General features: G+C 41.7%; 1 protein-coding gene across 5 annotated transcripts in view; it reads right to left on the bottom strand.

Annotated features, from left to right (window-relative positions):
* LOC124615566 (centrosomin) overlaps positions 1 to 12,115 on the bottom strand; it is a 406,915-nt gene that overhangs the window by 133,515 nt on the left and 261,285 nt on the right. For all 5 annotated transcript variants that reach the window (XM_047143545.1, XM_047143548.1, XM_047143544.1 and 2 more), the window contains exon 3: positions 5,196 to 5,389. In XM_047143545.1, the coding sequence (XP_046999501.1) occupies positions 5,196 to 5,389 (194 nt within the window). The remainder of the gene's footprint in view (positions 1 to 5,195; positions 5,390 to 12,115) is intronic.

Genomic DNA, 12,115 nt, shown 5'->3' with positions numbered 1-12,115 from the left:
AAGATCAGCAGTGTGGCCAAGACACTAAACCGTTTTCATTAGACATTACAAACCTATGTACTAGTGTACCTGTTTCAACAACCATTGACATTGTCAGGAAAAAACTTAACATACTTTTAGAAAACATACTTTTGATCAGCAAATCACTGATCTAATTCGTTTGCTACAAATAGTACCAAAATACAACAATTTTGTTTTAAATGGCAAGTTATACAATCAGCCCAACGGCCTGGCAATGGGTAACCCACCGGCAGGCATCTTGGCCAGTATTTTCAGCTGCAGATCTTGGTATTTTGTCTTATACTCGCTACATGATGACATTTTGATCATATACAGTGGTTCCCAGAGAGGAATTATGCATTTGTTCGAAATTTTTAATAGTTTTCATGGAAGAGAGGGGGGGAATAAGCTTCACTTGCGAGTTAGTAAATAACGAACATCAACTTAATTACTTGGACCTCAGTATTGCTATTGACAACAACAGACTTACTTTCGGTATTTTTCATAAAGCCACTAATACAGACCAAATTGTGCCTGCTAGTTCAGTCACCGTTATTCCCATAAAAAAAGCATTTTTCCATTCAGCCATTTATCGTGCAGTCTCTCTACCTTTGTCAGCTGACAAGCTTAATGAAGAGATGAACATAATCAAAACTATTGCAGTTAATAATGGCTATGATCACACATTAGTTGACAAGATTTTCAAAGTTAAAACTGGTGCTAAAATGACCACTTTAGGAAGCAGTGCTACTCCTGACAAGTACAAAAATGATTTCTCAATTCCATATTAGGCCCTATTTCATATAAAATTGGTCGTTTTCAATAACTTGCAAAAAATACTCATTCACAATCTCAAGTCAACAGTTGCTCTGATATACAATTCAGTAGTGTATAAAATCACTTGTGATACATGTCCTGTTTATTATATAGGACAAAATGGAAGGTCTTTTAGTGTCAAGGACAAGGAACATTTGTTGGGAAAGACAGGCACTAATGTACACAATTCCACCTTGGCTGATCATCTGCTAATTTCTGGACACAAACCAAAATGCATAGAAATTTCCATTTTACGTAGAGAAAAGAAAGGTCATATGCACAATGTACTTTAAGAGCTGGAGATTTTCAAGCATATTTCTAAGAACAATGGCCTCACCCTGAGTCAACAGTTACAACTATGTAACAAAAATTTTTTCAATGGTTTCGATCTACTGCTCACCGAACTTCGATTCCTCTATTTTTTTACTACATTTTCCCTGCTTCTGGTTCTGAAACACCATTTTCTACTAATCTCATATCTATGTGCTGCTGAAGTTACCTTTGTGCAGATATTTTCTGTACTATACAGCTGTCAGAAAAAATTTTACAATGCCATTCCATCCTTTATGTAATTGTAATTTCTGTAAACAAATGGCTCTATTATACTTAAACTGCTTGACTACTGGTTATTTTCAAAAAGACATTGAGCTCTCATTCTTTATATTTTGTTTTTAAAACACACTGTCTTTTTTTCCAATTATTTCTGATATAATGTTTCAAGTGGGCACTTGTTACTGTTCACACCTGACAGATGGCACAACTCTTATTGTTTCATGGCCGATCAGTGTGATCATGTTCCCAGCTATCCACATGTGGCGAAAGCTAGAATGTTTTACTTCACTTTTGACTGCAGCATAGCTACTCTAAATTCTGACCTTTGCTTTTTAGCAATGTTACTTTATGTAAGTAACATTTTTATGCCATGAAAACTGTCCTCAGTTAATGAGTTTTTTTGTCGTACCTAAATTATTTTATACAGTTTAGCAAAATTTCATTCTGATGGAGACACTCCTAGTAGGTGTCAAAACCTAGATCAGTGTACCTACTAGTTATGTGCAATCTAATGACTGTATGACCATATGTTGAAACTAGTATACAGTTGCTGAGTAACAGTCATGTTCAAATCTGGAAAATAATATAGTTTTATTCTTCACCATAAAGTTTGACTGAAACAGAAAGGGAAACAACGACAATAGGCTATTGCTTCTTACGGAGTCAAGGGAATCTACTAACAGTAAATTTTAATCACTACTGGAAAACAGGGTCTGTCTCTAGTGCTAGTAGGGTAGATAGCACAACTGTCAGTTTCGAACCACTGCCTAGCTCTGCATAAAGAACACTTTACACAATGAAAATAAGCTTCCCAAGGCAGAAGTAGTTGGAAAGAGCTATGGTAGTTACTGCAAGGATTAAAAATTCATATAGAGAACTGAACTATCAACATACGTTCTTTACCTGGCTTGACTGTGAAGTCCGGAGTGTAAATGGCAATATATCTTGTTGTTGCAGTGAATTACTAATAAAATCAAGATACAGTTGGTAAAATTGATGTTTCACGATTCGTGGCTTAATGCATGGAGGAGTTCCCGACTTCCACTGATAGCCATCACTTGATAAACATGTGCATCAACTTCTTTGTTCTATACAGGAACACTTGTCTCCATCAAAATCTAACATGAACGGAGTGAGGCATGGTGAGTTATGCTTTCAGATTAATTATTCAGCTAAGTTTCCAATGAACAGAAGAGTGCCCAAGACTGCATGCTATCAGTTTGCTAGCACTGATGGCATCAGCACGCATAGCCACACACTGAACTGCAACCTGTTGGCACCCTCTGTACATGGGGGATGGAAGCCTCAACGAAGTAGCTATGTTAAAATGAGCACTGGCTTCTTCTCACTAGCTATGATCTTGTGGAATTTGATTCACGAATTAGAGACTAATGCCATCAAACCAAAACCTTGGGCGCAGTGACTGGCTACATTACTGGTAGTTCTCCTTACTCAATCTGGTGAAATTAAACTTGGAAAATTTGGCTATAGCCTAAAATAACCTAATTAATTAGTAAATAATTCAAATTATGGATTATCTCCCACTAATGTTTATTAATGAAATGATTCTATTATTTAAAAGAAAGTTTTCTATATTGTTTGTGCTACAGATCCGAGGTTCATAATTGGTCAGACAGTTTATACCATAAATTTATTGAGAAAGTAAATGATACACTAGAGGTACTAGCTTTTTTTTTCATTATGAATTTTGTTTCAGGTGTTCCCCCATTGTACCACATTTTTTACTGTGAGATAAACTATTTGGTTAGTGAAGATGTTTGCTCATTATTCCTGATACTGGGATGGTCATGTGTGGAATATCTGTCAGTCTATAGGTACAATGTATAATGGAATTTAAACTCTTTTTGTTTCTTTGCAGCTTTTCATTCTTAGTGTTTCCCATAGAAGTATGTCTTTTACAGAGTCTACATTTTTTTTTGTCAGCCGTACTGTTTTAACCATGGGAGCTGAAGGGTTCATGTCCTCCACACCGGACGGTAGTATTTTTGTGTACAAACTGCGCAACAGACAAACAAGCTGCCAAACTTTTATCCTATTCTGATGGGAATACTACATATAGTTATTTAGGTTGCTGCAAATGTGATGCTTATGTTTTCATGCATTTTGCAGTGCTCATCAAGGTTACACTCTATCTCAAATGGTTATAGCTTACTAACAATTTCTAGCTAGATAGTACATAGGTACACTGGAGGAAATGACATATGCTCTTTTAGGGATATCTGCTTTAAGAAATTTTAACTGATGGTGAAGGGTTGTGATTCCTAGCTTCAATGTTTTCTGTAAATGTGTTTACTGCTTTTGAATGTGTTTATCAAATTTATCTTTTTGTTCCTGATAAATTCATTAAAAAATATTGTTCCTTATAAATGAGTGTGTGGTATTGTACATATCTGCCTGGGTTATCAAAGTTTTACTTGCTATATCCTATGTTTAATCTTGAGTTATTTGTTATTAATTTTGTTCAGTTGGTGTTATTGCACAATATTCTTGTCTTTGTCCTTGTGTCTAGTGGTTTTTTAATGATACACTAAGCTGGTGGTTCTTTTGTATTTTCCCCCATTTCATTTAATAATGTTTGTGTGATACACACAAACATTGCAGGCATTCTGGTAGTATTAGTTAAGCTTGGGCCAACAATTATGGCTTTATTTGTATGTAATTTCAAACATTCTGAAGAATTTCACTTTTGTGTCGCACAGCAGTTCTGTTACCAAAGTCTAACGTGCTCAATAACTCTTCAGTGCAATTTAATTAAATTTATATGAGCAATAGGTAGTCCAGGTTGGAATATCAACAACATTTGGAATAGGATGGATTGCTACTCACAATGAAGATGACAATGAGTTGCAGACAGCTACAAAGAAAAGACTGTTAAACATCAAGCTTTCGGCCTAAGCCTCGGGTGGGGAGAAGCGGGACTGCACACACACAACACACCAACACAGGCGAGACTGCTATCTCTGGCTAGGAGCAGTTGGAGACAGCAGACTGTGTGTGTGAAGTGTGCTTGATTGTGTGTTTTCCTTTCTGCAGAAAGCTTTGGTCAAAAACTCAATGTGTAACAATCTTTTAGTTGTGCCTGTCTGGAAGTCAACATACATCTTTACAGTGAACAGCAACGTATCCCAGGATAAGTGTGGCTAAATTTGGCCGAGACTGCAGTCATGTGTGTGACTTGCATTTGTGCATGTCATCTATTTCTGACGAACGCTCTAAGGCCCGAAAGCTTTGTTTGTGACAGTATTTTTGTTGTGCCTACCAGCGACTCAGCATCTCCGCTGTATGGTGAGTAGCAACTTTCCTTTTCATAATAGTGTTACATTCCATCCTAGATTTTTCCATTATTTGGTTATAATATACTTATTTTTATTTGAATACATTTACTGATCATCAAGTGTCACTTGAGAGTGTTCTTTCGAGCACAAATTTCTGCGGAGGGAGGCAAGGAAAGTTCAATAGGAACCAAATCTCTAGATCAAACGGATCACTACACTGTTGTGCAGAAGCCATTAGCATGCTGTAGGGTGTCACACTTAGTCTTCCGAGGCAGTTGTTTCTCACAAGCACATTGTGATTCAAATTTGATATTACAATGAACAAATTTATTAACAGTACCCTGTGAATCTCTCAGCTCAATATGCAAAGAAAAACAAACTGAAAAGAATGGTAGGATTCCAATGACGACATTCAAAAATGTTCAAAATATTTTAAAAACTGTGGATACCATTCAATTTGGGCTAAAATTTAATTTAAAGTTTCCATATGTTCTTGTGACTTATATTTAATGTCATAAAACTGATTCTTACTTTTAATTCTATATTTTCTTTAACAATTTGTTCTTTGTCATCTGACCCACTCATATGGTCCATTCGCTCCTCCAGAAAATATATTCGGAGCTTCAGATTGAAGTTTTCCTTCTGAAGATGACCAAGTTGTTCCTCGTACTCCTTCATCGTGCGGCCACGGTTTGGAGATGTTCTTCCTGGAGATCGTATGGCAACTGGAAACAGAAAAATTACACTGTAGTACCTTCTGCAGCCTAAAGGCTTCCAATTGGAATCAGACAATTTATGAAGGCAGGTTCAGGTATGAAGTCTAAAATGTGATCTGTACTAAATATATACAGGGTGTCCCTCATAAAGAGTCATAACATGGCTCTTCTCTGGTATTTTGGCAGATTTTTGCCATTTTATTTTTGCAATGTGTAGCTGGAATCAACCCAACCACATACTGTGAATGAAGTTAGTTTGTTTCTCATTGCAAACAACGTTATTTCTGAAATGAAATGTTACGAGCCGATTCAATAGAGCTGGTGAAGTAATGCTTATTCTTTACGTTTATGGCCCTGTTAATACATACAGATAAATCTGATATCGCACAAGACAATTTGGCCCCACTTTATGAATTCCATGTTAAAAATCATTTAGTTTGTAATGGTAAAAGCTCAATGTCTTGTATCTACACCTGGTGACTTCTTAAGCAGCATTTCTTTGGGTTGACTCCAGCCACACAATGCAAAAACAAAATTACAAATATATGCTGAAACACCGGAGAAATCATGCCTGGCAACTCTTTGGAGTGACGTCCTGTTTACATGTATCACATTATAAAAACTTTGACTGTTGTACAAATGAGTTAATGTGTTATATACTGGACTTGCTCATACAATGACAATTTTTCAGGTATATTCAGTGGTATATATGAATATTGTCTGCAAAATATGCTCCGAATAAAATTTATAGGAAATGAGTAATAAATTAAAACATTATAGCTGATGCTGCTATAAACTTGTTTCCCTGTCACCATTTTGTTGGGAATGTCAGCAAGCAAATGTTTCGTAAAAGTTTGAAAGTATGAGTAAAATTTTGTTGCAAGTCTTTAATTGCTTTTATTTGCAAATATTGGATGAATGCAGCCATCGTATTCGTGCACAGTGAGTTATGCTGCCCCAAGGCACAAGGCATATACACAGTTTCTAACTGTAATACCTTTCTTACTGTGTTTAAGGTTAACATAATACTTTTTAACTGGTAGATTATGACTACAATTTTAATTTGATCAATTATTAAATGAAATATTGAAAATCAAATTAGCCTACACCCAGAATTGCGTGCCATGAACCAAGTAAGCCACGTAGTAATACAGATAACTTAACACTCTCCAGTTTCATTTCTAAACAGTGAGGTCATCAGTACCACAATTCAAAAGTTACATGCATAAGATAGGTGTCCACTGAAAGTGGGCAGATCTGGTCAGATAGGCCAAACTACAAAGCAACGAAACTAAAAACACAGAGCAGAAGGCATAAAAGGGTAGGCCAAATCTAGAAACAGGAAAATCAGAGGGATAAGAGAGCAGTCTTTGCAAGTGGAGTGGTCACGGGTCCTAGACCTAGGAAACACAAAGAGAGGCCCCAACTACAACCACCTTACCCCTGCTCCAGGAGTAAAGCAAAACCTTATAACTGAAAATAAAGGCTAGTTTCATGTAGGAAACTAAGACCCATGAACTATCCACTAATATTAAAGACAAGGAATCTGGAAAGCTATACTAAGTACGAAGGGCCAAAAGAAGGCAACAGTCCATCAATATATGGGATATGGTCAGTCTGGCTCCACAGCCACATTGTGGGGGTTGCTTGTTATGAAAGACAAAATAATAAGCGAGCCTGGTATTACAGATGCATAAACGGCATAAGACAGAGGACTCCTTCCAAGAAGAGCGGAAGGGAGGGCATCAAACTTCAGTGGTCTCCTCCACTGTTCGGAGTTCATTACTGAGAGCAGTAGTGCACCAGATATCATTTCCCTTTTAGGCAAAGAGAGATTTGATATGTAGCCACATATCTGTACCTGGAATTGCGATAGGGGGGGGGGGGGGCAAGCATCTGCCTCTCTAGCCAAAAGGTCAGCCAGTTCATTCCCTGGTATGCCCACATAACTTGGTACCCAGAGAAAGAGAACTAAGAAGGCAGTGTGGCCAAGGGCAGAGAGAAGGTCATGGATGGCTGAGACCTAAGTGTGACGAGAGTAGCATTGGTCTATAGACTTCAGGGTGCTTATTGAGTCGGTATATATTAATTGCTAGAGTAAATGGTGTTCCGTGCCAGTAGGGGACATAAAAGCATATCCCATCTCATCTATTGTTTTAGAACCATCAATATAGAAGAAGGTAACACCCTGGAACTCTTCAATGATGAAACACACGAGACGCTGGAATATCTTAATGGCAATAGAGACCTTAGGACCCTGGAATAGGATGGGGAGAGGGGTGCGGGAGGAAATACACAGGGCACATTCCAGTGAGCGGAAATGGAGGTCTCGACAGAGGGAAATGAGATGCATCACTACTGGCAATCCCACTCAAGGGTAGGTATCAGGAGGGAGACGTCCGTTGTTAACAAGGAGATGGTCAGAGAATCATCACATGGCAACTGTGTAAGAAACCAAGAGTTGACTCCGTCATATTTGTCAAGGGGGAATCCTTGCTTCTGTAGGGAGACTGTCGACGAGATTAGTGTGAAAGGCACTAACACCCAGACACACACCATAATGATGGTCGACATTAATTAGTTTCACAGCTGAAGGAGCCACTGAGCCATAAACCTGACAACCATAATCTAGTCTGGACAAAACCAAAGCGCAGTAAATATAATGAAGAGTGGCATGGTCTGTACCCCAAGACGTCTGGGCCAGGACAAAGAGCACCCACGCAGAGGCCCTCAGATGGTGCTTTGGAGCTGGCATTCAACAAATTCTACTGAGTAGCAGCTGCACCAGACGCAAAAATCATTGATATAAATGTCGTGGTAACCAGATGGCCAAGAGAGGTCGCAAGACCACTGCTGGCAACTAGACAGAGTGACACTTAACACAGAACCCTGTGGGATACTGGTCTCTTGGACCCTAGGGGTGCTGTCTGAAGTGCCAACTCTAAGCTGGAAGAGCTGGTGGGATAAAAACTCACAGACAAAAATCTGAAAAAGTCCATGAAAGTCCCAGTCCTGAAAGGTAACTAATATGTGATGGCACCTAGTTATGTCGTATGCACTATGTATGTCAAGATTGTGACAAGGTCGGTTTGTTTTTGGTTTATGGTGCAAAAAAGAACTGGGGTCATACGTGCCCAAGTCAAAACTTTAGAGCACAAACACAGAGAGGAGTACAATAACTGTACGTCAGACCCAATGGTCAGAACAGCAAATAGCTAAAAACAGGCACGTGGAAAAATGGCAAAAAAACATACAGAAATAAAAAGGCCTTCACCATATTGCTTTGGCAGGTAAATTGCAAAACATGGTGGACAGCATGAGCATCATTCACTAAAACGGTTTATAAATCAGAAGGCAAACCCAAGCCGGAACGTAAAAAGAATAATAATAATAATAATAATAATAAGAAGATGATGATGAAGAAGATGAAGAAGAAGGGCATTCATGCAGGAAGTGGCGGACAGTTAAAATTTGGGCACAATGTGTACAAAGTGGTGGGCTAGCGCCACTTAGCAAATGAAGATGGCTAAAAAGACAGTGCCCAATACGCAGCTGAGTTAAAATGATCTCCTCCCGGCGAGAGGGCCGAGGTGCTGGGAGAGGCTTAATAAGCCGAAGCTTATTCCCGTGAAGGGATGACATTGGCAATGCCAAAGGGACACCACCTCCTGGTTGGTTGGTTTAAAAGAGAGGGGGGGGGGGGGGGGGGGGGGGAAGAGACCAAACTACAAGCTCATCAATCCCTTGTTCCTAATAAAACAATGCCACACGTGAGAGAATAAAAAAGATGAGACATGTAACACAAAATGGAAAGAAAGGAAAAACCACAAGAACGAAGGAAAGGCAACAAACCCTAAAAGTAACAAAAGAGGACAAGAAAACAACAGAGGTGCTAGAAACAGAAGAGAGTAAAACAAGAAAGCATGAGAATAAAAAGGAGAAGCCAGCCACTCTGCAACACATTAAAACTTCCACCCTAAAAGCACTAGGGTGGAGGACACAGAGGGACAAAGGACATGCGCTAAAACCTAAAAGTATAAAAGCCACTCTCATGGATAAAACTTGAAACTAAAGCTGCTGCTGAGGCATCGTTGCCCAATACCGAAGGTATGGAGCTAGGTAAGAAAAGTCCGCCAAAGAGCGGCTATAAGCAGGCAGTCCAGCAAGAGGTGGACGACTGTCATTTGGGAGTCACAGCAACACAGAGGTAGGTACTCGCGACGGAGTAGGTGACCATGCATTAGCCATGTATGGCCGATGCGGAGCTGCCAGAAGACAACTGATTCCCTGTGAGAGGACCACATGGAAGATTTGTGCACATTCGTCGTCTCCTTAATGACAAGCAGCTTGTTGTGTGTACTGTTATACCATTCCGTCTCCCAAAGCCCGAAAACCCAGCAGCGTAAGACAGAACTCAGGTCAGCTTCGGAGATACCCAGCTCCAGAAGCGGTTTCCGCATCGCCTGTTTTGCCAGCCTGTCGACAAGTTCGTTGCCTGGGATTCCAGGGGTCCACACAAACACCACTTAACAAAGGGACCATTCAAGGGCAGAGATGGACTCCTGGATAGACGCTACCAGAGGATGGCGAGGGTAGCACTGGTCGATAGCTTGTAGGCTGCTCAATAAGTCAGTAAACAGCAGAAATGACATGCCAGGGCATGAGCGGAAGTACTCAAGAGCACGAGGTATGGCCACTGGCTCTGCAGTGAAAACACTGCAGCCATCTGGCAAGGAGTGCTGTTCAATATGTCCTCCATGAACATAAGCAAAGCCTACATGACAATCAGCCATCGAGCTGTCAGTGTAAACCACTTCAGAGCCCCGGAACACGTCAAGAATTGAGAGGAAGTGACAGCGGAGAGTCGCAGGGTTAACGCGAGTCCTTAGGGTCTTGTGAAAGGTCCAGATGAATCTGCGGGCGAGGTGTACACCATGGAAGCATACATGATCGGACCGCAAGTAGAGGTGGTAAAGGGAAGGACCGCAGTTTGGAGAGAAGGGACCGCACGCAAACCGCAATCATTAGCCCTGACGTGGGCCACCGATGAGGAAAATGCCATGGGTGGGAAAAGGAGATGGTAATTCGGATGCTCGAGAGAACTATGAATGTGTGCAACGTAACTGGTGAGAAGTTGTGCACATCTGATCTGCAATGGAGGGAGCCCAACTTCCACCAGTACAGTGGTCACCGGACTCGTCCTGAAAGTTCCTGTCGCTAGTCTAACCCCGAGTGGTGCACAGGGTCGAGTAAATGCAACGCTGAAGGCGCTGCCGAACCATAAACCACACTCCCATAGTCAATTCATGATTGGACAAGGGCTCTGTAGAGCAGAGGCTCGAGCATAGTGCTCAGCAATTGCGTTTGCGTCGGTAGATAACACGCCATTTATAGCAACACCAGGAACACCTGTTGCGGTCTGGTACCCGAAAAGACGTTTGAGCTTCACCCAGACTTGGGGAGGTGATGTATGACACCCAATGGTCGAAAAGTATCTCTCCCAACACTCCTGCTTCCGTCGTTTGATAAGTTGGTGAATGCGGGCACAGAACCGTTTAAAGGCTATGATGTGCTCCAGAGAAAGGTGCCGCTTATGCGGCGGCAGATATCGCCGAGTTTCTCAATTGCTTCAGCGACTTTCGGCGGCCAACAAGGGACTGCCTTAAGCCTCTGACACCCTAAAGAGCGTTTTCTGCCGCAGAAACAGTTGTTGCAGTCACCTGCTCAACCATCACATCGATGTTACCGTGTGGGGGAGATTCAACGGTGACATCAGAGGTGAAAGTTACCTAGTCTGCCTTGTTTAAAGCCCATCAGGGTAGGTGTCTGCGGGCCTGACACTGGGACAGCGACAGGAAGATGGTGAAGTGATCACTACTACACAGGTCGTGATGAGCTCTCCGCCGCCTCCTGACAGACAGCGACACAGGGATCACCAGAGGGAATATAGGTACTCGCGGGCTGAGGTACAAGGATGGCAGCCTTGGCAGCAGCATCAACAGCCCTGTTTCCTGGAAGACCGACATGATCACTGACCCACAGAAACATGACACTGGCATAACAAAGAGTGAGCAAGTGACAGATTTACTTGACCCGCTGCACTAAGGGATGAGCAGTGTTCAGCATACATAGACATTGGAGGGCACTGAGTCAGTCAGAGCACAACACACAATTGGAAAGGCTGTGTCGCCGGATGTACTCTGTGGCCTGATACAAGGTGAAGAGCTCAGCTGTAAATACTGAGTAGTGTGCCGGAAGATGATATCGAAAGATACGGCTGCCAATGACGAAGGCACACTCGTCCCCATGGTCAGTCCAAGAGCTGTCAGTGTATACAAATGTACTATCGTGAAGTTTCATGCAAAAGTCGTGAAACTGGAAAAAGTCGTGAAACTGGAGGTTACAGACCGAGGCTGGAGAAGTGTCCATAGGAAGCGAATGAAGGCCACAGTTTACTTGGGCCGCTTCACGAAGCAAATGTGGTGAAGGGTTTACACCCACCAGGGATCTAGTACCTTCCACCGCGGAAGTCGAACACGCGCCAGAACAAATGGACGTGGTCAGCCCATAGAGGGCTCCGCCTCCGCGGCGGCTATTCCGCGCAGCGGCTCTCGCGCAGAGAGGGTGCCACCGCTACGCCACATGCAGACAAGCAGCCAATAGCCGCTCCCTCCGGTTTCGTATATAGGGACCCGCTCTGCCCTAGTCCAGTCAGTCTGGTACTCGCTTTGGATT

Source organism: Schistocerca americana, chromosome 5 (assembly GCF_021461395.2).
Source record: "Schistocerca americana isolate TAMUIC-IGC-003095 chromosome 5, iqSchAmer2.1, whole genome shotgun sequence".
NCBI classification, from domain to species: Eukaryota; Metazoa; Arthropoda; class Insecta; order Orthoptera; family Acrididae; genus Schistocerca; species Schistocerca americana.
Note: the sequence above shows the minus strand (reverse complement) of the source record. Positions and strands in the feature narration are given on the sequence as shown.